The sequence below is a fragment of the Neoarius graeffei genome, chromosome 5, assembly GCF_027579695.1.
Source record: "Neoarius graeffei isolate fNeoGra1 chromosome 5, fNeoGra1.pri, whole genome shotgun sequence".
NCBI lineage: Eukaryota > Metazoa > Chordata > Actinopteri > Siluriformes > Ariidae > Neoarius > Neoarius graeffei.
This window is the reverse complement of record NC_083573.1, coordinates 52,426,164-52,452,874: the sequence shown is the minus strand read 5'-3', so window position 1 is coordinate 52,452,874 and position 26,711 is coordinate 52,426,164. Positions and strand designations below refer to the sequence as shown.

At 41.8% G+C, this 26,711-nt stretch overlaps 1 protein-coding gene across 4 annotated transcripts in view; it reads right to left on the bottom strand.

Annotated features, from left to right (window-relative positions):
• arhgef5 (Rho guanine nucleotide exchange factor (GEF) 5) overlaps positions 1 to 26,711 on the bottom strand; it is a 30,043-nt gene that overhangs the window by 2,754 nt on the left and 578 nt on the right. For 2 of the 4 annotated variants that reach the window (XM_060922005.1, XM_060922007.1), the window contains exons 2-14: positions 22,446 to 25,841; positions 19,519 to 19,567; positions 19,340 to 19,392; positions 17,851 to 18,230; positions 17,601 to 17,761; positions 12,437 to 12,589; positions 10,904 to 11,033; positions 8,307 to 8,381; positions 8,131 to 8,220; positions 4,305 to 4,447; positions 3,980 to 4,123; positions 495 to 565; positions 299 to 403 (exon numbers count right to left, since the gene is read on the bottom strand). In XM_060922005.1, the coding sequence (XP_060777988.1) occupies positions 299 to 403; positions 495 to 565; positions 3,980 to 4,123; positions 4,305 to 4,447; positions 8,131 to 8,220; positions 8,307 to 8,381; positions 10,904 to 11,033; positions 12,437 to 12,589; positions 17,601 to 17,761; positions 17,851 to 18,230; positions 19,340 to 19,392; positions 19,519 to 19,567; positions 22,446 to 25,821 (4,930 nt within the window). In that variant the 5' untranslated portion in view covers positions 25,822 to 25,841. Of the gene's footprint in view, positions 1 to 298; positions 404 to 494; positions 566 to 3,979; positions 4,124 to 4,304; positions 4,448 to 8,130; positions 8,221 to 8,306; positions 8,382 to 10,903; positions 11,034 to 12,436; positions 12,590 to 17,600; positions 17,762 to 17,850; positions 18,231 to 19,339; positions 19,393 to 19,518; positions 19,568 to 22,445; positions 26,708 to 26,711 lie in introns of those variants that run through there. The other 2 variants (XM_060922008.1, XM_060922006.1) reach the window with 2 other exon arrangements.

The following is a 26,711-nucleotide window of genomic DNA, read 5'->3' as shown; positions in this document are numbered from 1 at the left end:
TCCACTACCTTATTTAATATTATTGGTACTCTGCCCATGCATGCATTGTGTCATAAAAATAAAAAAAATGAGAAGACATTTTGTGTAAGGTAGAAGCAATTTCATTTGATGATAAATTCCTAAAAACAACAATTATGTCTTAAGTTATGGAAAGTGATAAATCTTCCACAACATAGAACAAACAAGTTTAGTACTGATTTTTTTGGTTTGATTTATAATTTACTTGGTGTTTAAACTGGATATGGTTACACTTAACAGGTATGTGCCAGTACACACACACACACACACAGATTCTCACCATCGTTGCTCTGCTGATGAACCAGCAGGACGTCAGCTTTCTCCAGGCTGAGTTCATCAGGTTGCTGAGCTACAAAGGCTCTAATACACTGCATCTGTGGAATGTCTGTGTAGGAGGAAAGGCAAGATATTTCAACAGATGGGTCTTACATTGTTTTTATGACATGACTTCCTTTCTGAAAAGAAATGACACGTACCCTGTGCGGCATTGAAGTCAATTTCAGGATGAGGGCGAGAGAGTGCAGAGATCCAACGCAGTTTATCAGCCCTGCAGAATCAAAGAGCTGGTTAGTAGATATCACCAATTACTGCTGGAATATCATCAGATGTCCTGCATATTTAACCTGGGTATTGACTTGTTATACAGAATTATTCTATCCACATTCACTGGATATGAGCAATCGCACGCTCTGATTGGCCACTCTACTACTAGGATATCAGCTCATATACTGTGAGTAGAGAAAAACAAAATGGCAGAGCGCATCAAGTCAGATATATCACTTTAGTAAGTATTTAAAAGAAACAGAAATAGATAAAAGATTATAGTCCCCCCCCCCCCCATATAGCGCCTGTTCCACACTCCAGCCCAGTCAGTGGCAGTAATACACCTGTAAATTGGTTTGCCAACCGCCAAAAAACCCTAAAGAAGAAGAAGAAGAACATGGCAGCGCGTGTTGCTGAACCAACCGAGGACGAAATAAAAACTCTCGTCAAAAACAAAACAGCAACAAAATATGGAATGAAAGTATTTCATGGTAAGAACGTATCTTTTTTTATTTTTCAAGAATTATTATTATAGCATTTTTGAAAAATTGCTGCTGTCACATCGCCGGTTTGTTTACAGTCTAAGCAGAAATGATTTTGTCGGATGTTTTGGATAAAAGTTTTTATTTATCAAATTTGCAAAAATAAAAATGCTCCGTTTCTCAAAATCCAGTGAATGTGGATAGAATAAAACAGTTATTCCACTCAATCTCAACAAACATACATGGGTTATAGCCAACTCGGTGCTACGCACTTCGTTGGTTATCAGCTCCTGTACGACTTGATTTCATGGAATAACTGTTAAATATACCATCACATTAAATATCTTGTATATATTTCAGCATAAGGGTGGCACGGTGGTGTAGTGGTTAGCGCTGTCGCCTCACAGCAAGAAGGTCCTGGGTTCGAGCCCCGTGGCCGAAAGGCGAGGGCCTTTCTGTGTGGAGTTTGCATGTTCTCCCCGTGTCCACGTGGGTTTCCTCCGGGTGCTCCGGTTTCCCCCACAGTCCAAAGACATGCAGGTTAGGTTAACTGGTGACTCTAAATTGACCGTAGGTGTGAATGTGAGTGTGAATGGTTGTCTGTGTCTATGTGTCAGCCCTGTGATGACCTGGCGACTTGTCCAGGGTGTACCCCGCCTTTCGCCTGTAGTCAGCTGGGATAGGCTCCAGCTCGCCTGCGACCCTGTAGAACAGGATAAAGCGGCTAGAGATAATGAGATGAGATGAACATTAAAGGAAAAATCCACCCTGACTGACATAATTAAAATGGTTTATTTCAGAGCTATTTTTTTTTTCCACTTTGGGTAGCAGTTTCCTATGTCACCCACAATGCTGTGTAATAATGACGCACAAACTCTGGTTCATACTTTCATGATTTCCCGGACTGATTACTGCATCTCTCTCTTCATCGGCTTCCCTGCAAAAGTCCCTTCAAAAGTTACAGTGCATTCAAAACTCAGCAGCCAGAGTTCTCACTCACACAAAGCGCATGGCCCATATCACCCTCATCCTCTCGCAGCTACACTGGTTACCGGTCCTGTCCTGGATAAAATTCAAAATACTGCTTCAAACCTTTAAAGCTCTACATAACCTGGCTCCCATCTACCTCAGTGAACTCCTGAGCCTCTACTCTCTCTCTCCCTCTCATTCTCTCAGGTCTTTTTCCTGCCCGACGCACCAGGCTATCCACCTTGGGAGTCGGCTCTTTCAGTACCATGGCCCTCAAGCTCTGGAATTCTCTCCCTCAGTCTCTCTGTGACTGCTTTTCTTTCTCAACATTCAAATCTGATTTAAAGACTTTCCTTTTCCCTGATTATGTCTCTTCCTCGTCCTCGGTTTCGTCTCGCAATTTTTCCCTCTGTAAAGCGACCTTGGGTCTGTGAAAGGTGCTATATAAATAAAAATTATTATTATTATTATTATTATTAATCCCATTTGACCTGCTGATAGCGATGCCAGTGAATTTATCCCTTGCTTCATCTTTACCTAAAGAGTGTGATGCAGGGGGTGTCATGGCTCAGGTGGCTAAGGCGCCATACCATAAATCCGGTGACCCAGGTTCGATTCCGACCCGCGGTCGTTTCCCAATCCCTCCCCGTCTCTCTCTCCTGCTCATTTCCTGTACTGTGTCTACACTGTCCTATCCAATAAAGGTGAAAAAGCCCCAAAAAAATCTAAAAAAAAAAAAAAGAGTGTGATGCAGCAGCACTTTAATCTCTCATCTTCTCTCCTGTACACTCTGCTGAAACATCCGCTTCCTGAGCTTCACCTTTCATGCTAACACTGGTGTCGGCCATTGTTCTCATCATCTCATGCACCATTAACAAGGTATTCAGCTGAAACTCAATGCAAATGCACATTCTGGAACTCTAAGTCCGATGCTCTTCTACACTGACTTTCTCATTAATATGACGTTAAATTTTGCTGGGAAACTGGAAAAAAAAAAAGCGCATCAGCAACACAGTAGCTCACACGGCTGTACCATGAGAAACCAGACTCTTTTATAATCAGCCAAGTTGTTCGTCATGAAGGGCAGCACGGTGGTGTAGTGGTTAGCGCTGTCGCCTCACAGCAAGAAGGTTCTGGGTTCGAGCCCAGCGGCCGGCGAAGGCCTTTCTGTGCGGAGTGTGCATGTTCTCCCCGTGTCCGCGTGGGTTTCCTCCGGGTGCTCCGGTTTCCCCCACAGTCCAAAGACATGCAGGTTAGGTTAACTGGTGACTCTAAATTGACCGTAGGTGTGAGTGTGAATGGTTGTCTGTGTCTATGTGTCAGCCCTGTGATGACCTGGCGACTTGTCCAGGGTGTACCCCGCCTTTCGCCCATAGTCAGCTGGGATAGGCTCCAGCTTGCCTGCGACCCTGTAGGACAGGATAAAGCGGCTAGAGATAATGGATGGATGGATGTTCGTCATGAAAACAATTTGATCTTCCAAACACAACAATCAGAATCAAAATCCATTGAAAACTGAGAGAGGAGTAGCGATTTTCTTCATCGTTCGTAAATCGGCCTAATTAGCAACTTGTTCATGAGAAATCGCAAAACCAGGGAGCAACTTTTGTGCAGACTGATTAGATCTTCCAAACAAAACAATCAGGATGAAAATCCATTGAAAACTCTGGGAGGAGTAGCAATTTTTGTGAATTGTGGACAGACGGACAACGGATGGACAGACGACGGATGCCGCGTGATAGCGATAGCTCACCAGCCTAGGGCCGTGTGAACTAAAAAAAGACGTTCTTGCTCTAACAGAATTGACAATGAAACCTGGCTACTATCATTTGGAGACTGTTGATTTTTTTCCCCCTATTAAACAACATTGTAACTGGGCTCCTAATCACAAAACACATCACAAATATTTCAATATAACCATATTTAATGTGTTTGATGGAGATTTTCCCCCCAGTGCGCACACTCACAGCGTTTCTGCTCGTAGTAGGAGGGATTTCTGTGCCATGTGCAGGCGGAAGATATTCTTCTGTAGTGAATGAAGCTTGACTCTGCAGTTTTCAGCTCTCAGGTCTGATACAGGAGCGTGATCAATCACGGTAAATCGACTACTTCTACAAAAACAGGAGATATGGTTGTGTATTCCTTGAAACAAGTTAGCAATTTAGTCAGTTTATTTAGCAACTTAGTCAGTTATACTTCTGCGTTCTGCACTATTTTATTATGTGTTATGCACCGTTTTATTTATGTTTTATTTCTAAGAAATTTTAAAGAAAGATAGATCTGGAAACTTACTCTTTGGGTAACGAGAGAAGCAAGTAGTCATTGAAGAGGTGGATATAGGCACTTCTCTCTTTCTCCTTTAATGTGAAGTCCCTCAGCTCTGTGACTTGACCCTCTTTCACCAGCCTTCGTGACTGACTGATCAGTGGCAGAGTCTGATACACACATTTACATATGTACATATACGTGATCAAAAGTATGCAGACACCTGTCCATCACACCCTTCTGTGGTTCTTCCCTAAACTGCTGCCACAAAGTTGGAAGCACATAATTGGAGGGATGTACAGTATTTGTACACTATAGCATTACAATTTCCCTTCACTGGAACTAAGAGGCCCAAACCTGTTCCCCTGTGTTGTGTGGTTGGTGTGGAAGAGCTCAAGTGGCCTGCACCGAGCCCTGACCTCAACTCCGCTGAACACCTTTGGGAGGAACTGGAATGCCGACTGCACGCTGCGCCTTTTTACCCGACATCAGTGCCTGACCTCACTAATGCTCTTGTGGCTGAATGAGCAAATCCCCACAGCCACACTCCAAAATCGAGTGGAAAACCTCCCAGAAGAGTGGAGGTTATTGTGACAGCAAAGTGGGACGAACTCATAATGGGATGTTTAACAAGCACATGTGGGTATGATGGTCAGGTGTCCACATACTTTTGGAAATTCACTGTATATTTTGATATTTCTTTTATGCTCAATTGTGGATTTCTTTGTCTTCCAATGATATCCCTTTTCAGAAGTTAATGGAACTTGTTATAAAATAACTCTGACCTGTATATAAGATGACTTTTGTACAAAAATAATAAATACATTAAATACAATAATTAAAGGGGGTGGCACGGTGGTGTAGTGGTTAGCGCTGTCGCCTCACAGCAAGAAGGTTCTGGGTTCGAGCCCAGCGGCCAACGAGGGCCTTTCTGTGTGGAGTTTGCATGTTCTCCCCGTGTCCGCGTGGGTTTCCTTCGGGTGTTCCGGTTTCCCCCACAGTCCAAAGACATGCAGGTTAGGTTAACTGGTGACTCTAAATTGACCGTAGGTGTGAATGTGAGTGTGAATGGTTGTCTGTGTCTGTGTGTCAGCCCTGTGATGACCTGGCGACTTGTCCAGGGTGTACCCCGCCTTTCGCCCGTAGTCAGCTGGGATAGGCTCCAGCTTGCCCACAACCCTGCACACGATAAGTGGTTACGGATAATGGATGGATAGATGAACAATAATTAAACAAAGCTGAAATAAGAACAAATAAAACTAAAGTCAATACAATTAACTAAATGTAAAAATGACTATATAAGCTAATGAGAAACAATATGACGTACAGTAAACAAAGTAAAAAAACAATTTAAAAAATAATAATAGCAGCTCATAAAGGTGCAAAATATCATTATGCATACTGGTATCACTTGTCATCATAGATATAAAGTGGTGCTTGGAAGTTTGTGCACCCCTTATAATTTTCTATATTTCTGCATAAATATGACCGAAAACATCATCAGATTTTCACACAAGTCCTAAAAGTAGATAAAGAGAACCCAGTTAAACAAATGAGACAAAAATATTATACTTGGTGGTTTATTTATTGAGGAAAATGATTCAATATTACATATCTGTGAGTGGCAAAAGTATGTGAACCTCTAGGATTAGCAGTTAATTTGAAGGTGAAATTAGAGTCAGGTGTTTTCAATCAATGGGATGACAATCAGGTGTGAGTGGGCACCCTGTTTTATTGAAAGCACAGGGATCTATCAAAGTCTGATCTTCACAGCACATGTTTGTGGAAGTGTATCATGGCACGAACAAAGGAGATTTCTGAAGACCTCAGAAAAAGTGTTGTTGATGCTCATCAGGCTGGAAAAGGTTACAAAACCATCTCTAAAGAGTTTGGACTCCACCAATCCACAGTCAGACAGATTGTGTACAAATGAAGGAAATTCAAGACCATTGTTACCCTCCCCAGGAGTGGTCAACCAACAAAGATCACTCCAAGAGCAAGGCGTTTAATAGTCGGCGAGGTCACAACGGACCCCAGGGTAACTTCTAAGCAACTGAAGGCCTCTCTCACATTGGCTAATGTTAATGTTCATGAATCCACCATCAGGAGAACACTGAACAACAATGGTGTGCATGGCAGGGTTGCAAGGAGAAAGCCACTGCTCTCCAAAAAGAACATTGCTGCTCGCCTGCAATTTGTTACAGATCACGTGGACAAGCCAGAAGGCTATTGGAAAAATGTTTTGTGGACGGATGAGACCAAAATAGAACTTTTTGGTTTAAATGAGAAGCATTATGTTTGGAGAAAGGAAAATACTGTATTCCAGCACAAGAACCTTATCCCATCTGTGAAACATGGTGGTGGTAGTATCATGGTTTGGGCCTGTTTTGCTGCATCTGGGCCACGACGGCTTGCCATCATTGATGGAACAATGAATTCTGAATTATACCAGCGAATTCTAAAGGAAAATGTCAGGACATCTGTCCATGAACTGAATCTCAAGAGAAGGTGGGTCATGCAGCAAGACAATGACCCTAAGCACACAAGTCGTTCTACCAAAGAATGGTTAAAGAAGAATAAAGTTAATGTTTTGGAATGGTCAAGTCAAAGTCCTGACCTTAATCCAATCGAAATGTTGTGGAAGGATCTGAAGCGAGCAGTTCATGTGAGGAAACCCACCAGCATCCCAGAGTTGAAGCTGTTCTGTACGGAGGAACGGGCTAAAATTCCTCCAAGCCGGTGTGCAGGACTGATCAACTGTTACCAGAAACGTTTAGTTGCAGTTATTGCGGCACAAGGGGGTCACACCAGATACTGAAAGCAAGGGTTCACATACTTTTGCCACTCACAGATATGTAATATTGGATCATTTTCCGCAATAAATAAATGACCAAGTATAATATTTTTGTCTCATTTGTTTAACTGGGTTCTCTTTATCTACTTTTAGGACTTGTGTGAAAATCTGATGATGTTTTAGGTCATATTTATGCAGAAATATAGAAAATTCTAAAGGGTTCACAAACTTTCAAGCACCACTGTAATTATGTAAACTGAATATACTAAAGAAATTAAGACATGGAAATTAACTCTGTATTTACTGATGACATGTCCCAGTGCCAACTACACTGAGAATCTTATTTACTCAAAATTCAATTTATGAATACATTTTTTACTCAAAACTGCAAAGTAGAAATATTAAAAGGATTTGATAAAATGGCAAATTAATACCTAGCACTATGTTCAGTATGGTAAATAAGCAGAAGAAACCTTTATTTGTCACATGCACACTTAAGCACAGCGAAATTCCTCCTTTGCATTTAACCCATCTGAAGTAGTGAACACACACATGCACACACACATACCCAGAGCAGTGGGTAGCTATGCTACAGCACCCGGGGAGCAGTTGGGAGTTAGGTGCCTCGCTCAAGGGCACTTCAGCCCAAGGCCACCCCATATTAACCTAACCGCATGTCTTTGGACTGTGGGGGAAACCGGAGCACCCGGAGGAAACCCACGCAGACACGGGAAGAACATGCAAACTCCGCACAGAAAGGCCCCTGTCGGCCGGTGGGCTCGAACCCAGAACCTTCTTGCTGTGAGGCAACAGTGCTAACCACTAAAAGAAATGAGCCTATTTTAAAAAGTCTGCAAGATCCAGGGTATGCAGTCGATTTAATCTGAAATATTCTTGTACATAGTTCAGGTTAATAGTACTGAAAGGGCCCTGAGTATTTCAGAGTATCAGGGTTCCACTTTTTTTTATTCCAGGTCTAATATCAGTTATGATCTTTTCAAAATTCCTTGTGTTTTGATGATACTAAACAGTGCAACTTTTTTTTTCCTTCACACTCACCTTGCACTCAAAGTCCACCTTCGCATTGAGGGACACCAGGGATTCAATGTTCTTCATCTGAGATATACTGTCATTACTGTCTTGAATCATCTGTAAAGGAGATGAATTGATTAACTTTTACTGTCTGTGTGTGTGTGTGTGTGTGTGTGTGTGTGTGTGTGTGTGTGTGTGTTTACCTTCTCCAGTAATTTCATGGCTTTTATTGCTTGTGCCTCATCCACTGTCTTAGGAGCTATTCTCTTTACTATATTCTACAGGACAGAGGTAGTGCAGGAAAGAAAGTGAAAGAAAATGTCACTTAAAAAACACAGTCTGGATCGAGAGATAAACATTTACATCTGACATGCAGTATTTGTCACTTTACTGTCTGACACCAGCTACGAAGAAAGAAATTTGACTTGAAATTAATCAACAAATGCAAGAAAGCTGAACCCAAAATCTTGAAACAGACTCAAAACCTTATCTCAGATTCTGACGTTTTTCATTGAAACCTAGTCTGATTTTATTTTCTTCTATGAATACTCCTCTTCATTTAACACTGAATGAAGTCAGCTTGTCTGTCTGTTCAACAGATTGACCTATCAGTCAACTCCAACCAAAAAACCTGTTCACAGCACAGCAGTGAAAGCGACGTGATATTTGTGGTGCTGGTACAAGTGTATCAGGAACAATAAAGATGCAGTGGTGTTTACCTTCATCTTTCCCATGCACAATTTTACAACCCTGATTCCAAAAAAGTTGGAACAAAGTACAAATTGTAAATAAAAACGGAATGCAATGATGTGGAAGTTTCAGAATTCCATATTTTATTCAGAATAGAACATAGATGACATATCAAATGTTTAAACTGAGAAAATGTATCATTTAAAGAGAAAAATTAGGTGATTTTAAATTTCATGACAACAACACATCTCAAAAAAGTTGGGACAAGGCCATGTTTACCACTGTGAGACATCCCCTTTTCTCTTTACAACAGTCTGTAAACGTCTGGGGACTGAGGAGACAAGTTGCTCAAGTTTAGGGATAGGAATGTTAACCCATTCTTGTCTAATGTAGGATTCTAGTTGCTCAACTGTCTTAGGTCTTTTTTGTCGTATCTTCCGTTTTATGATGCGCCAAATGTTTTCTACGGGTGAAAGATCTGGACTGCAGGCTGGCCAGTTCAGTACCCGGACCCTTCTTCTACGCAGCCATGATGCTGTAATTGATGCAGTATGTGGTTTGGCATTGTCATGTTGGAAAATGCAAGGTCTTCCCTGAAAGAGACGTTGTCTGGATGGGAGCATATGTTGCTCTAGAACCTGGATATACCTTTCAGCATTGATGGTGTCTTTCCAGATGTGTAAGCTGCCCATGCCACACGCACTAATGCAACCCCATACCATCAGAGATGCAGGCTTCTGAACTGAGCGCTGATAACAACTTGGGTCGTCCTTCTCCTCTTTAGTCTGAATGACACGGCATCCCTGATTTCCATAAAGAACTTCAAATTTTGATTCGTCTGACCACAGAACAGTTTTCCACTTTGCCACAGTCCATTTTAAATGAGCCTTGGCCCAGAGAAGACGTCTGCACTTCTGGATCATGTTTAGATACGGCTTCTTCTTTGAACTATAGCGTTTTAGCTGGCAACGGCGGATGGCACGGTGAATTGTGTTCACAGATAATGTTCTCTGGAAATATTCCTGAGCCCATTTTGTGATTTCCAATACAGAAGCATGCCTGTATGTGATGCAGTGCCGTCTAAGGGCCCGAAGATCACGGGCAGCCAGCATGGTTTTCCGGCCTTGACCCTTACACACAGAGATTCTTCCAGATTCTCTGAATCTTTTGATGATATTATGCACTGTAGATGATGATATGTTCAAACTCTTTGCAATTTTACACTGTCGAACTCCTTTCTGATATTGCTCCACTATTTGTCGGCGCAGAATTAGGGGGATTGGTGATCCTCTTCCCATCTTTACTTCTGAGAGCCGCTGCCACTCCAAGATGCTCTTTTTATACCCAGTCATGTTAATGACCTATTGCCAATTGACCTAACGAGTTGCAATTTGGTCCTCCAGCTGTTCCTTTTTTGTACCTTTAACTTTTCCAGCCTCTTATTGCCCCGTCCCAACTTTTTTGAGATGTGTTGCTGTCATGAAATTTCAAATGAGCCAATATTTGGCATGAAATTTCAAAATGTCTCACTTTCGACATTTGATATGTTGTCTATGTTCTATTGTGAATACAATATCAGTTTTTGAGATTTGTAATTTATTGCATTCCGTTTTTATTTACAATTTGTATTTTGTCCCAACTTTTTTGGAATCGGGGTTGTATGAATTATCCACTATATTCATTTCTGATCACAGGACCACTGCTGTCTGGATGTATTTGTCTTGGGGACTCATCTGCCACTACCATGTCAGTGCCACTGCTGTGTTGAGAAAACTACGCCCCCTACATCATATCCTGCCAGCGGTGGTCCTGTGGTGGTCTTTTTCCTTTGCTGAACCAGGGTAGAGGATGGATAACACATTTTAGACATATCATGGGCTCTTGTGATGATCTGGAGGGAAGCTTTACGATTCATTTCTGTTTGTTGAATGATTTCTTTTGTTTTAATACTCTGAAATTATTTATAGCACCATTTTAAAGGCTCATTTCTTATCGCAGTGCAGTTGTTCTTTGCAAGAATAGTGTGAGCCGTTTCTTAGAAAACCAAAATAAGAGGCAATGAGACAGAAAATCACACTTGTCGTGAGTGATTTAAAGAGAAATAGAGCACCTGTACTAGCAGTTTAAGCCGAGTGATTCTCTGGAATGGGAGGATGAGGAAGGAGCGTAAAGGAAGTCTCTGACACTTGGGGCTTTGCTCCAACTTTTCCACAATGTGGCGAAATCCACTATTCTCATTCCTGGAAAAGAGACCATGAGGTAAGAGTGTATAAGGGATTTAGAATGAAAGATTAAAGTATGAAAAGCAAAGAAGGAAAGAATAAAAACTACAGCAGTGTTACGCTGGTTATTTGTGTGGTAGCTGGGGAAAACCCTTCACGTGATTCAATTTTGATATTTTGTACAATGTACTTAAACATATAGTTATGAAAACTACATGCTTTTTTGTTTTTCTTTTGCATGTATCTCAGTGACAAGAAAAGTCGTACCATTTTAAATTCTAGTTCAAGCCAAAAGTGAAAAGGTAGAGCATTTAACGATTCCATTGCACATCCAGGACATTTTGAAAGCCGGTATCCAACAGCTATATCAATGTGTTATATTCAGCGTGTGAGAAAATCACACTTAGCTCAAAGTTTCAGACATCTTTAAGCAGGCATACTGGTTTTAGCCACCGTATTTGTGAAATTGGCCTGATGTGGTCTTTGCAAAAGCCTATGCAAGATTACGTTACATTACATTACAGGCATTTTGCAGACGCTCTTATCCAGAGTGACATACGCTACCGTTCAAAAGTTTGGGGTGACTTTGAAATGTCCTTATTTTTGAAAGAAAAGCACTGTTCTTTTCAATGAAGATCACTTTAAACTAATCAGAAATGCACTCTATACATTGCTAATGTGGTAAATGACTATTCTAGCTGCAAATGTCTGGTTTTTGGTGCAATATCTCCATAGGTGTATAGAGGCCCATTTCCAGCAACTATCACTCCAGTGTTCTAATGGTACAATGTGTTTGCTCATTGCCTCAGAAGGCTAATGGATGATTAGAAAACCCTTGTACAATCATGTTAGCACAGCTGAAAACAGTTGAGCTCTTTAGAGAAGCTATAAAACTGACCTTCCTTTGAGCAGATTGAGTTTCTGGAGCATCACATTTGTGGGGTCAATTAAATGCTCAAAATGGCCAGAAAAATGTCTTGACTATATTTTCTATTCGTTTTACAACTTATGGTGGTAAATAAAAGTGTGACTTTTCATGGAAAACACAAAATTGTCTGGGTGACCCCAAACTTTTGAACGGTAGTGTACAAGAAGTGCAAAATTCAGGCAAAAAGAAATGCTGAACTTTTAGACAAGAATTTGTTCGCGCTTACATTAAATCTACAGTAGATGTGCTACAATTTGGGTAACAGCCAGATATACATTGCAGTACTCACAGGAGACAGGTTAAACTATAAATGAAGCACTTGAGCTTTGTTTTGATCTAATATGATGTCTTAAAATTGAAACATCAAAGTATATTATCGGCAGAAAACTATGATTTTGGCTGTTCACCAGAATTGAGACACATCATCATCCAATAGGTTTTCCCGGAATACCACACATTTAAGCCCTAAAGTATCTACATGGATGAAGCTCACATTAATCTTTGATATGTCTTGTCTTGGTATGACTGGTTGGTGAGGTAGGGCACATAGACTGCTCGGAATTTTGGGCAGTGTTTGATGATGATGTCACACACTGTAAAGTGCATTATGTCACTCTCCACTCTTTCCTCCAGCTGGGAGAAGAAGCTGCACAACATAGTACATTTACAGATTAGAACAGGGTCGAGAACAAAACAAAACGCAGGACAAAATCTCGCAGAGACTCATTTCCTGTCAGGATGTCAGTATTATATCAGGATCAGTATCGGCCAATACCAGAAACCCTCTAAAATTCTAAAGCTGTAAATTCATCATTTCAGAAATGGGACTACTTTTTCAGAGGGAAGATTTGTGGTCATGTTTTACCTGTAGACATATTAACATGGTATTTTCTCCATTTTTGTCGATCAGATGAATATTGGTTCCAATCCCTAATTCCAAGATCATCACTGGGGGGACGTTAAGCAGCTAAAGTACAGAGATCTACTGATACATGAGTCTTTGAAGTACCCTCGTAACTATGAATTGGGTGATGTATGTAATAATTACATTGACCCTGATCAATTTGCCTATCGTCACAGCCACAGTTCTAGCATGGCCTTGATTAAATGCCAACATACCTGGCTTAAATGGTTGGATGACAGCATAGATTTCATGAGAATATTTTCCTTCAATTTTAGTAAGGTGTTTGATTCTGTCACGCAGTATTCTTTGAACTAAATTACAACAATTTAATATTGATCCCGGCGGCACGGTGGTGTACTGGTTAGCGCTGTCGCCTCACAGCAAGAAGGTCCGGGTTCGAGCCCCGTGGCTGGCGAGGGCCTTTCTGTGCGGAGTTTGCATGTTCTCCCCGTGTCCGCGTGGGTTTCCTCCGGGTGCTCCGGTTTCCCCCACAGTCCAAAGACATGCAGGTTAGGTTAACTGGTGACTCTAAATTGACCGTAGGTGTGAATGTGAGTGTGAATGGTTGTCTGTGTCTATGTGTCAGCCCTGTGATGACCTGGCGACTTGTCCAGGGTGTACCCCGCCTTTCGCCCGTAGTCAGCTGGGATAGGCTCCAGCTTGCCTGCGACCCTGTAGAACAGGATAAAGCGGCTACAGATAATGAGATGAGATGAGAATATTGATCCTTGTATAACTAATTGGCTCATTAGCTTCTTAGATCATAGGAAGCAGAGAGTTATGGTTGATGGTATTCATACTCCATATTTGCCTATTAATAGAAGTGTCCCACAGGGGGCTGTCCTCGGTCCTGTCCTCTTTTCGATATTGATTAATGATTTAAAGGTTGTAAATCCCCAAAACGTGTTAATAAAGTATGTGGACAACATTACACTTAGTATACCTATTAATGTTAGTGTTGGTTCTGAGGACTCTGAGGTTAAAATCCAGTCCTTCATCAAGTGCTCGCAGGAGAACCGCATGAAGATAAATTTGACGAAAATTTGGGAATTGCTCTTTAGAGGTAGAACAACTAGGATGCCGCTGGATCCTCTTGAAATCATTGATCATAAAAAATAAACTGAAACTGTTGGGGGTCACTTTCGAGGAGAACCCCACTAACTGGGATTCACATTTTGAATATTTACTTAGCAAAGTTAGTAGCCGGTTATATATATTAAGGGTGTGTAAATATTATAAGTATTCTATGAGTAATTTAGATCTCCTTTTTCATAGTCTGTTTTTCTCTATTTTTTCATATGCTATTGAGGTCTGGGGCAGCGCTTTCTATAATAAGTACTTAAGTAGGATTGACAAGTTATTTGCTAGATCTTATAAGTTTTGTTACTGTTCCAAGCAATACAGCATTACTGAGCTTGTGCAAAATAGGGACTTAAAGATATGGAAGCGGATTACAACGACAGACACGGCTCTTAGTGATCTTCTGCCACCACAGAGACATAGGCAACTTAGGAAAAGGGCGCACAATTTTATCTTGCCCAAAATACAGACTAGCCGCCTTAAGTCGGCTTTTATTAATAGATGCCTTTTTAACTACAACCCCGATTCCAAAAAAGTTGGGACAAAGTACAAATTGTAAATAAAAACGGAATGCAATAATTTACAAATCTCAAAAACTGATATTGTATTCACAATAGAACATAGACAACATATCAAATGTCGAAAGTGAGACATTTTGAAATTTCATGCCAAATATTGGCTCATTTGAAATTTCATGACAGCAACACATCTCAAAAAAGTTGGGACAGGGGCAATAAGAGGCTGGAAAAGTTAAAGGAACAGCTGGAGGACCAAATTGCAACTCATCAGGTCAATTGGCAATAAGTCATTAACATGACTGGGTATAAAAAGAGCATCTTGGAGTGGCAGCAGCTCTCAGAGGTAAAGATGGGAAGAGGATCACCAATCCCCCTAATTCTGCGCCGACAAATAGTGGAGCAATATCAGAAAGGAGTTCGACAGTGTAAAATTGCAAAGAGTTTGAACATATCATCATTTACAGTGCATAATATCATCAAAAGATTCAGAGAATCTGGAAGAATCTCTGTGCGTAAGGGTCAAGGCCGGAAAACCATACCGGGTGCCCATGATCTTCGGGCCCTTAGACGGCACTGCATCACATACAGGCATGCTTCTGTATTGGAAATCACAAAATGGGCTCAGGAATATTTCCAGAGAACATTATCTGTGAACACAATTCACCGTGCCATCCACCGTTGCCAGCTAAAACTCTATAGTTCAAAGAAGAAGCCGTATCTAAACATGATCCAGAAGCGCAGACGTCTTCTCTGGGCCAAGGCTCATTTAAAATGGACTGTGGCAAAGTGGAAAACTGTTCTGTGGTCAGACGAATCAAAATTTGAAGTTCTTTATGGAAATCAGGGACGCCGTGTCATTCGGACTAAAGAGGAGAAGGACGACCCAAGTTGTTATCAGCGCTCAGTTCAGAAGCCTGCATCTCTGATGGTATGGGGTTGCATTAGTGCGTGTGGCATGGGCAGCTTACACATCTGGAAAGACACCATCAATGCTGAAAGGTATATCCAGGTTCTAGAGCAACATATGCTCCCATCCAGACGACATCTCTTTCAGGAAAGACCTTGCATTTTCCAACATGACAATGCCAAACCACATACTGCATCAATTACAGCATCATGGCTGCGTAGAAGAAGGGTCTGGGTACTGAACTGGCCAGCCTGCAGTCCAGATCTTTCACCCATAGAAAACATTTGGCGCATCATAAAACGGAAGATACGACAAAAAAGACCTAAGACAGTTGAGCAACTAGATTCCTACATTAGACAAGAATGGGTTAACATTCCTATCCCTAAACTTGAGCAACTTGTCTCCTCAGTCCCCAGACGTTTACAGACTGTTGTAAAGAGAAAAGGGGATGTCTCACAGTGGTAAACATGGCCTTGTCCCAACTTTTTTGAGATGTGTTGTTGTCATGAAATTTAAAATCACCTAATTTTTCTCTTTAAATGATACATTTTCTCAGTTTAAACATTTGATATGTCATCTATGTTCTATTCTGAATAAAATATGGAATTTTGAAACTTCCACATCATTGCATTCCATTTTTATTTACAATTTGTACTTTGTCCCAACTTTTTTGGAATCGAGGTTGTATTTGTAGCATCTTTGCTTCTAATCCTTAGGTCTTGATGTATTTATAATTAGACAAAATATCTCATCTCAGCTCATTATCTCTAGCCGCTTTATCCTTCTACAGGGTCGCAGGCAAGCTGGAGCCTATCCCAGCTGACTATGGGCGAAAGGCGGGGTACACCCTGGACAAGTCGCCAGGTCATCACAGGGCTGACACATAGACACAGACAACCATTCACACTCACATTCACACCTACGGTCAATTTAGAGTCACCAGTTAACCTAACCTGCATGTCTTTGGACTGTGGGGGAAACCGGAGCACCCGGAGGAAACCCACGCGGACACGGGGAGAACATGCAAACTCCACACAGAAAGGCCCTCGCCGGCCCTGGGGCTCGAACCCAGGACCTTCTTGCTGTGAGGCGACAGCGTTAACCACTACACCACCGTGCCGCCTAGACAAAATATTATTATTAATATTATTGTTATTATTATTATTATTATGGGCGGCACGGTGGTGTAGTGGTTAGCACTGTCACCTCACAGCAAGAAGGTCCTGGGTTCGAGCCCCGGGGCCGGCGAGGGCCTTTCTGTGCGGAGTTTGCATGTTCTCCCCGTGTCCGCGTGGGTTTCCTCCGGGTGCTCCGGTTTCCCCCACAGTCCAAAGACATGCAGGTTAGGTTAACTGGTGACTCTAAATTGAGCGTAGGTGTGAATGTGAGTGTGAATGGTTGTCTGTGTCTATGTGTCAGCCCTGTGATGACCTGGCGACTTGTCCAGGGTGTACCCCGCCTTTCGCCCGTAGTCAGCTGGGATAGGCTCCAGCTTGCCTGCGACCCTGTAGAACAGGATAAAGCGGCTAGAGATAATGAGATGAGAGATTATTATTCGCAACTGTACTTTGTAAATGGGGCACGTCTGTTTGCCTTGTTATACTTAATAAAGACCTTACCTTGTTGTTGTTTTTTTCCACTTTTTCTTTAGTGATGGGAGGTTGGATAAAACTACATAACAACAGATTTGTTAACATTCTGTCATGTCTATTTAATCCCAAAATTTTGTTAGAGCATAATGGCTGTAGTTTTGAGTTCATGTCCTTATATGTCCTTGTTTTGAGGTGATGAATTTCCCATTTCAAGACCTTGGAGTTATAAGATCCTATCTCACTTTTTTTTTTTTTAATGTGTTCATCTTAAAATTTTTACATTTTTTACATGCCATTAAATACTTTTGAAACATTTTACACCAAAGTCCTGCTTAAAAGTATAATAAATATCGCTGAAAAGTTAGGGTCAGATAAAAGGTTGTACATGTATATTATCAAGCTTCAAGCTGATGGAGGGTCAAACCTTGGCTCAATATTCTAAAATCACAGAACTAACTAACAGAAGCTCCAACATGTTGTCTTGAAAAAGTATATTCTTAAAGTAAATTCTTGTTCGTAGAAACAGCACATACACTTTTCAGAATATATTTGCTAAAAAAAAAGGTGTGGAGGGGAGTGTTAACCAATAGTACACTGATTCAAGGAATGAAGTCTGCATGATGCTGAACCACGAGCAAGCTCAGGTTTATTCTTACCTGTGACTGACAGCTCTGACATCACTAAGCTTTGAAAAAAGCCAGTTTTTGTCTTGTGAAGTCAAGAGCACGTTGAGCTGTTTGCACTTGACGAAGTGCTCCACTACAATGTCCAAACTGCTGCAGTATGATGATTCAGATGTCACCACTTCAAATCTCACCTACAACAGACAGATGATCGAAGCTGTGCTTTAGAAACCCAGAGACATCTCTAATCCTACCTCGCACTTGGACTAAAGCAGCACAGCACCTCCTGTAGGCGTCGCTCATCCTCGCTGAGATGTTTGAGATCAGGGTTGTTCCTCACTCCCTGCAGGTCCTGCCACAGCATGGGCGAGGAGGCGAGGGACCTGGACAGCCGAGGTGATGCGGACCTCTGATACGAGTCATAAGGTATACTCAACAACCCACTCCCACTGGAGACAGAGTTTGTCTGGGATATGGAATGGGGATGGAGCACAGGAGGAAGAGGTGGGAGGGGCCGGCGAGCCAGAGTAGGGGAATGAGACGGAGATGAGGGTGCTGAGGAAGCATGGGTGTCCCCGAACACGGAGCTAGCATCGGAATGAGACTGGTGAATGAGCTCCCTGTTCTGGACCACCTCGCTGTACTGCTGATACAACTGAAAATCTGAGAGAAACCGAGAAACATGAGACCTTGGTCAAGTAAATAAAATAAGTAAACTGGGACCTTATTAAAGTCTCTTGCATTATTTGACTTTGTGACTTTGTAGAACAAAATAAGTGACACATAAAGCACATTCAGCTGTGTAACATGTTCAGGCAACTGTTGCCTAGAAACAAGACAAGTTCCACACAGACCAGTTGCAATTCATTTGCAATTCAACAGCTGTTCTGCAGGTTTACATGCATAAACCTGCCCATAAGGAGGAAAAAGAAACAAGTACACAACTAGAGAACCTTTCTTCTTTACAACAAATATGAACATTACAGGCACGTCAGCAAAGGGTCCTGTTGTTGGAGAGGCTGCGTTTTTCAGTTATGGATACACTTACAGTACAATACAGTACACGTCAGCAAGCCCTTGAGGTACGGTAGATGCACATAATGGTGAATTAGCCAGAGTTTACCCCAGGTTATCTGCACAGAAGTGTGCATGAATAAAAATGGATGGTGCTGAATGTGCTAGTCTATGCGGGCCAAATCATATTCTACCTTAAAACACGTTCTCCTTGCGTATAATGCCCCACTGCAAACAGATATACAGATGGAGCTTATGGTAGAATATAGCCTAGAATATTATCTCTCTATGCACCTTTACATTTCCATCTAAAACAAAGTGAAATGATTACGCGTTAACAATATAATAAGAAATGGAAGTGTGTCACTATCTATAGTTCACTGGAATTTGGAAAGATGACTCAACTCAAATGGCAGATCAGCTTTACACAAGTCAGAGGTGCTTGTGTCAGGAAGTGCAGCACAAAATGGGACACTCCTAAATTTATTCTACACTAAACGCACTCTACAGAAAGCTGGCTACTTTTCCACCCGAAGTTTAGCTCATCGAACAGCACTTCCTATTACTTCATACCGTTTTGCACTGACTTCACGCTTTTTGTGAAATCCTCCCTCAAATTAATATGTACCCAAGAGAGGGCATACTTTGTATGAAGCCGTACGTAGGCGTGGGGTTTAAATTGAGCAGACACAAACGCCCTGCTCAATTTAATGCCCAATTTATATTTGACCCGGTAGCAAAAAAATAACCAAACTCACTGCAAAATTTCGAGTTCCTCAGTTTTGATCTTTTAAGTGTTTCTTTAACAGTCCTGGAACAGAAAGAGAAAAGAGTTACGTAAGCATTATATCATAAGAGCCGAGCCTATGTACAAATAATGTACATGGATAGATGAAGAAATAGTTCATTCGCCAATAATAGGAGGTGGTTTACTTGCCTCAGATCTAATTCACTCCATGAGAAACTCAGTTCATCATATTCCTCATCTGGACAAGAGAATTATGGCACAATTTAGCACAGGACATCATTCAGCAAAGCGTAATAGCATTGCCAGGATCAATAAAAGTGTCTAATATCAATAGTATGGAGTAGTAATGCTGTAAATGGAGCTGAACATACTGTAGATCATTACGACAATTCAGTGACTGGTTCAGTAAATGTGGCTTCAGACGAGATGATTTGTTCAAGATTATTCAATCAAAGCACAGCCGTTGTGTTCCAGACAGCCTCAAACTGACTGATCTAGATCAGGATCATGCGCCACACCTAAACTATCCCAGAGATCTCAGACCTGAATGCAGTGCACTTGCTTTGTTCCCAGGTTTAGATTATCTACATTGTCAGTCAACTTCAGGCCACTGGTAACAAACAAAACTATGTATTCTTGACTTAACATTAGTAGTCCATTTTCACCCAATAGCAGCAATCACCAAAGGAAACGTGATACCAAGTGGAGCTGCTTTATGAAAATGGTTATGTTTTGGTGAATACCATCACATCTAAAGCGACTTAGAGGCTGGAAAGTAAGATTCAGTTCTCGGAAGGGCATTTTAACATTTTTCTTTGTAAAATCATCTATGATGCTTCATTTATCATGGCAATCTCTTGATAATACACATTTCATGTGTCCTAAAATATAAAGAGAGAGAGAGAGAAGATATTACATGGTCATGTGAAGATATGAAGTTTATCTTCGAGTGTTAAATCTATATATCATGAGTGAGCAAAGCGAACGAATTAAATATTTTTCAACACGAGAAGATCAACTTCATACTTTCACACCGCCGTGTAATATTCTTTATATTATATGGACACATCCATGAAAATAAATATGCAAATTAATCATAAGAATTTTAATTTTGAACCAGTTCACCATTTTAACAATGCACATCTAGTCATCAGAGTGATATATCGGGAATTATTATACATACAGGGCTCGTTTTCGATGGAATAAAAATTCCCTTCTAGCAAGTTTCATTCATTTGGTTTGACAGCATGCAATATCGTTAGCATATCACTTATCCTACATGTATTACGTCACTCTACCCAATGGAGAATGAGCGTTGAATATGGTTTACCACATTGCATGGTTGTCAAGACAACATGACGTCACACGTCAGAGACATAAAACTTCATTAGTGAGCGACTTTGACAATTTGTCAACAAATATGGCCGCCAGGTTTGCTTTGTTAAATACGGAAGATTTTGAGAGAATTTTGAAAGAGAAAGATGCACTGAACACCCAAAAGGAATGTATAATAATAATAATAATAATAATAATGGCTTTTTTCATGGTAGATCAGATATATTCCATTCAGCTAGCATAATATTGAACTCATCTTTGACTCATCCAGTATCATGCTAGCTGAATGGAATATATCTGATATACCATGAAAAAATGTCAGCCAATATTATTTAAATATGTCATACTGAGGGCGGCACGGTGGTGTAGTGGTTAGCGCTGTCGCCTCACAGCAAGAAGGTCCTGGGTTCGAGCCCCGGGGCCGGCGAGGGCCTTTCTGTGCGGAGTTTGCATGTTCTCCCCGTGTCCGCGTGGGTTTCCTCCGGGTGCTCCGTTTTCCCCCACAGTCCAAAGACATGCAGGTTAGGTTAACTGGTGACTCTAAATTGACCGTAGGTGTGAATGTGAGTGTGAATGGTTGTCTGTGTCTATGTGTCAGCCCTGTGATGACCTGGCGACTTGTCCAGGGTGTACCCCGCCTTTCGCCCGTAGTCAGCTGGGATAGGCTCCAGCTTGCCTGCGACCCGGTAGAACAGGATAAAGCGGCTAGAGATGATGAGATGTCATACTGAGCCACGATGTATTTATTATGAAAAATACGAGTTTTTCAACATGAGAAGATAAACACCATATCTTCAGGCCAACACATGAGTTTCTTTTTATTATATCAACACATTCACAAACAAAAAGCACCCAAATCTCATCTCATTATCTCTAGCCACTTTATCCTGTTCTACAGGTTTATCAAAAAAAAAGAAAATTAATCAATTTCTTCATGAGTGACATATTGAGAAATGTCACTCGATGTCTTGGATGTAGTTCATGTGAAAAATACGAGTGCCATATTTCGCAGTGAAACACTTGTGTCTATATAAGAAATATTTTTTTGGTTTAGTGACTTCTACCTGTGACCACAAATCATTTGACTTGGGACAAAGTAGCAGGACCTGAAAATGGTTTTATTTGAATTTTAAGAACATGTTTATGTTGGTGTTCTAGGCTTTTTCTCTCTTGTTTCCCCGAGCTTGCTTGACCTCATAACTTAATCTAAAAATAACAGCTTGCAAAATAATAATCTCATCATCTCTAGCCGCTTTATCCTGTTCTACCGGGTCGCAGGCAAGCTGGAGCCTATCCCAGCTGACTACGGGCGAAAGGCGGGGTACACCCTGGACAAGTCGCCAGGTCATCACAGGGCTGACACACAGACACAGACAACCATTCACACTCACATTCACACCTACGGTCAATTTAGAGTCACCAGTTAACCTAACCTGCATGTCTTTGGACTGTGGGGGAACCGGAGCACCCGGAGGAAACCCACACTGACACGGGGAGAACATGCAAACTCCACACAGAAAGGCCCTCGCCGGCCCCGGGGCTCAAACCCAGGACCTTCTTGCTGTGAGGCGACAGCACTAACCACTACACCACCGTGCTGCCGCAAAATAATAATAATAATAATAATAGTCTTCTTTAGAAGAGCATTATGTCTAAAACCAAAAAGTAAGTGAGTGTTTTAAAATGTTTTTATTCTTTTAAACCCCATAAGAATCTGAACTGCACACTTTTAAAACATATTCAAATGACATCCTCGCAGTTTACACCCAGCCTCTTCTCACCTGTTTTGAAGACTCGGGTTCTGCGGTCCCTTCCAGCTCCTTCTGCCTCCTCCTCCTCTTCACTGTGTTTCTGTACTGACCTTCGGATCCCAGCCGTCTTTTCCCATACTTCATTCCCCAATTCTCGAAAACTGTTAGAGCCGAGAATTTTCCACATTGCTTTTTTCTTGTTTTTCTTTTTCGTTTTAATGCTTCCCTCTTTACTGCTTCCCTCCTTATCTGTTTCATTATCAGAAGAGAGACTCTGCAGGTCAGAGAGTCGCTCCAGGTCTTCTTCTCCATCCAACTGCCCCTGTACCTGTAAGTGAATTTCATTTCCTACCGGTACATCTGTCTTCGTGTCCTCTGGTTTAAAATGCTGTACCTCAGAGTCTATGCATTCTCTGTCATGGTTGGGCTTACGGGATTTCTGGACACTAGCATAGAGGGGTGCATCTCCCTGACTTTCAGCCTCAGTTGGAACTCCATCACCACTTGACTCGGGTATGATAACAATCCCATCCTCAGAAGAACCCAATATCTCAGTGAGCACATTCTTAGCCCATTTGACATGCGGAGCAGCAGAGATGCGCCTTGTACCCCCCATACTCTCTGGGCCCTCACAATGGCCACCACTTTCCATTTCATTTTGTCCTTCCGCTTGGTTTTCTCCATCTGTCATTTTCATCTGAGCGTTCCCATGGGCCTCAATCTCTGTCAGTGTGTCAATAGATTCTGTTGGGCATTGTTCAGCGTCTTGTTCTGCAATTACATCACAACTAATTACCAAGTCCTTGGATGAGGTAACTTCCTTGGTCATTTGGTCAGCTCCAGCATTATTGCATTTAGTGTCATGGCTGCTTGACATGTCCTCCTCAGACAAACTGAGGCCATGGTCTATGCTTGTGCTTTCTGCCTCTGTGTCTGCTTCATTTTGATCACCACCAACACCACCCATTTCCCAAGATGACTCCTGACAGGTCTCCTGCTGCTCCATGTGATCCAAGAATGGGCTTTGGTTGGATCCTGACCTGGGAAGAGTTTGACCAACCACACAAAAGACAGTGACACTGGAGTCACTTCTCTCTTTGGTCCTTCTGGTTTCACTCTCTTCCTCTCTTTGCTGAGTGCTTGTGGGTGACTGCCTAGCTAGACCCTCTCTATCTCCACCATCCCAGACTTCTGTACAGTCCTCAAACCTGTCTACCTCTGCCTCATCCTCTTCTGCACCACTGGACACCATCACTAAACCATTATCTCCTGACGTCACTTTGTCCCTCCAATCTTTCAACACTCCCTCACTCCCCTCTTCACCCTCAGAGTTAACACAGGTATCGGTCACTTGTTCTTCCTCTCCGTCACTCTCTTCCATGTTATCAGACACATTTTCTACCTCCGACTGCCAAGGCACATCTAACCAAGCTTCTCTATCAAAGACCATCTCATCACTTACTATCCTTTCTTCCAAATTCTCAGGATCAACATCCTTCATAACCTCTGCAGCACTGTCTAGTTCCCTGCACCTGTCTTCCAGCAATATTGTTAATCCTCCATTCTTCCTTTTGGTGGACATTTCTTCTTCATCTCTTGGTGTCTTTTGTTCTTTGTATCGCTGTGCATATCTCGCCCTGGCTTGCTGTCTCTCTTTAAAGTCTTCCTGTAATGACTCTGTCCTCTCTCTTCCTGATCGAGGCTCCAGCCACATTTTCCGTTGTGGTCTCTTTTTGCTCTCAGATTTTTCTCTCTCTCTCTCCGTTTCTGTTTCCTCTTTTTCAGAGCCTTCTCTTATCTCTTCTTTCCTTGACCACCATTCTCTGTCTTGTCCTTCCTCACTTCTTTTTTTCTCACTCTCGTTCTCAGAAGCACTCCTCTCTTTCTCTTCAAAGCTATCTGTTGTTCTTCTCCTTCGATGGTCACCCTGTACATCACTTCCTGGCATCCACTCTCTGCTGCTTTGGGCTTCCTCTTGTATCTTCCTGTCTGTCTCTCTCCATGTTTGGTTATTCCTTCCTTTCGTTTCTTCCTCATAACAGTTTTGTCTCTGTCTGTCCGACCATTCCGGATACATGTCCATCTCTCTCTCTGCAGAAGGTATGCATGCTCTCTCTCTGTCTCTCTCGTGCTCCCTCATCCTGCTTTCATTTAATTCTTTCTTTCTTCTTCTATCTTCAGCGCCCCTTAATTGATCCCTCGGTCCATCATGTCCTCGCTCCTCTCTGGCCCAATCTCGCTCTCTCACATCTCTGTCTTTGTATCTCTCCGTCATCCATTCTTTATTCTCTTCTCTCCTGCTAGATTGCAGAGCTGTTTCTTTCTCCTTTCTTCGGGCTCTTTCCTTCTGCCTTTCCACATCTCTGCGCCGCTCTCTTTCTCTCAGTTTGCCCTTGGTTCTTTCTTTTTCATTGTCTACCTTGATCCTTCCATCAAGTCTGAGAGACATAGCATCCTCCTCCCTTTCAAGCTCTCTCTCTTTCTCCCCATCCGTATCTCCCTCACTCTTTGTGTGTCTGTGTCTCTCTTTCGGCCCTGTTCTCTTTCTTTCATCTCTGTCCTCTCTGTCTGAAAAGTTCTTTCTATCTCCCACTATAATTCTCCTTGTTTGTGGAGAATGAAACAAGTCTTCTCTGGGTCTGTCTCGATCCCGGGCTTTTTCTTGCCTTCTTAAACTCTGTTGGTCACTGACCTCTGTGTGTCTCTCTCCTCTTCTCTCCTTCTTACCAGGGTCCTGCCATATTTTGTCTAAATCCCCCTCCTCTAATCTTCTTCCTGCATTTCTTTTCATCTCTTCCCTTAATCTTCTTCTTTCATTCTCTCTCTGCCTTTCCATTTCTCTGTACCTCTGGATATCTCTGTCCCTCTTTTTGGCTCGTTCTCTTTCTCTCTCTCTTTCAGTCATGTCTATTTCCCTCAACCTTCCCATACCTCTCTCCATTAATTTCTCGCTACCCTGATCAATAGAATATCGTTTTCTTTCTCTTTCATTACGTTGTCTCATAGTCCTAGGGAAAGTGTTCTCCCTTTCTCTGTACTCTTTTGTGCGCTGTTGTAAGGCAGCAGATTTTCCATTTGTGTATCTGCCTTGCTCTCTCCTTCGGTCCCTTTCTCTCAAGTCCATCTCATCTGCTCTACCTTTGAATTGATCAAATCTCTCCCGTTCTTTCTGATCTTGCTCAACATCCCTCCTTCCCTCTCTTGGTCTGTCCTGTATTCTGTCCATCTCTCGAGCTCTCCAGTCTTCCCCTCCCCTCCCTCGTTCAGCTTGGATTTTTGGACCAGCTTGAGGTCTGGCCTCACGACTTATCCACTCATTTGATTGATTGCCCCTGTCAGGAGTAGCTGGGCTGCGTGGCAGTTGTAAAGAATCCTCGATGGTCCGATTTGTGCGTTTGGTTCCCATGGCAACATAATTTAGACAACCTGTCAGGGATAATTATACGTAATGACATTAACTGTTTGTTTATTGCTGTATGTTAAACGGAACATTGATTTAACTACTGTGCAAGTTTTAGAAAACAGGTACCAGATAGAAAATAATGAAACAAGCACAAGAAGGTTTTATGATCAATGTTTTCGAGGGTAAGTCAAAAAGTTCTAAGACAGATGTTATGATTTCAAAATGAATTCAAAAGAATAAAAAAAAAGGAATGCAAAGAAGGAATCCTCCGATGGAAACGTCGCTTGCAGAAGTGTTTTGACTTAAATGGAGGCTATGTAGAGAAATAGCTTTGTTACTTTCATAAATAAAGATTTTTTTTTTCATTCGTCTTAGAACTTTTTGACTTGCCCTCGTACAAGGGCATGATTGGTTGTTTGTCCAGTTAAAATGTATAAGCGTTGCAGAAGATCTGTGTCTCATACCAAGCTTTAGATTTCATAGGAAAATGATGCAGTCACCAAAACATCAGCACAACATCCTTCTTCAAGCAGTGACCACAAAAATCTCTATTATAGCAGTGTATGACATTACGACCTTCTAGTTACAATTGGTAAATGTAAGGACCCCACTTTGTAAGGACCCCAAGTCAAGCCATGCCAAGGTTCATCTTATATTTTACATTTTAAAGCAATATACCTTTGTACAACCAAAGTAGTGCTACTGAAAATATTCTGCAACAAGGAACATGTTAACATGGCTGACAGTGTTGAGTAAATCATACTTGATATACCAACAGCACTGCTAACTTCAGCCAAACTGAATCATTTACTTATGAGCCTCTGGGGCAATCGCAGTATGGTCAGTTATAGAATCCAAGAGGAAGACTACGAAGGACTTTTCACATAAATCTC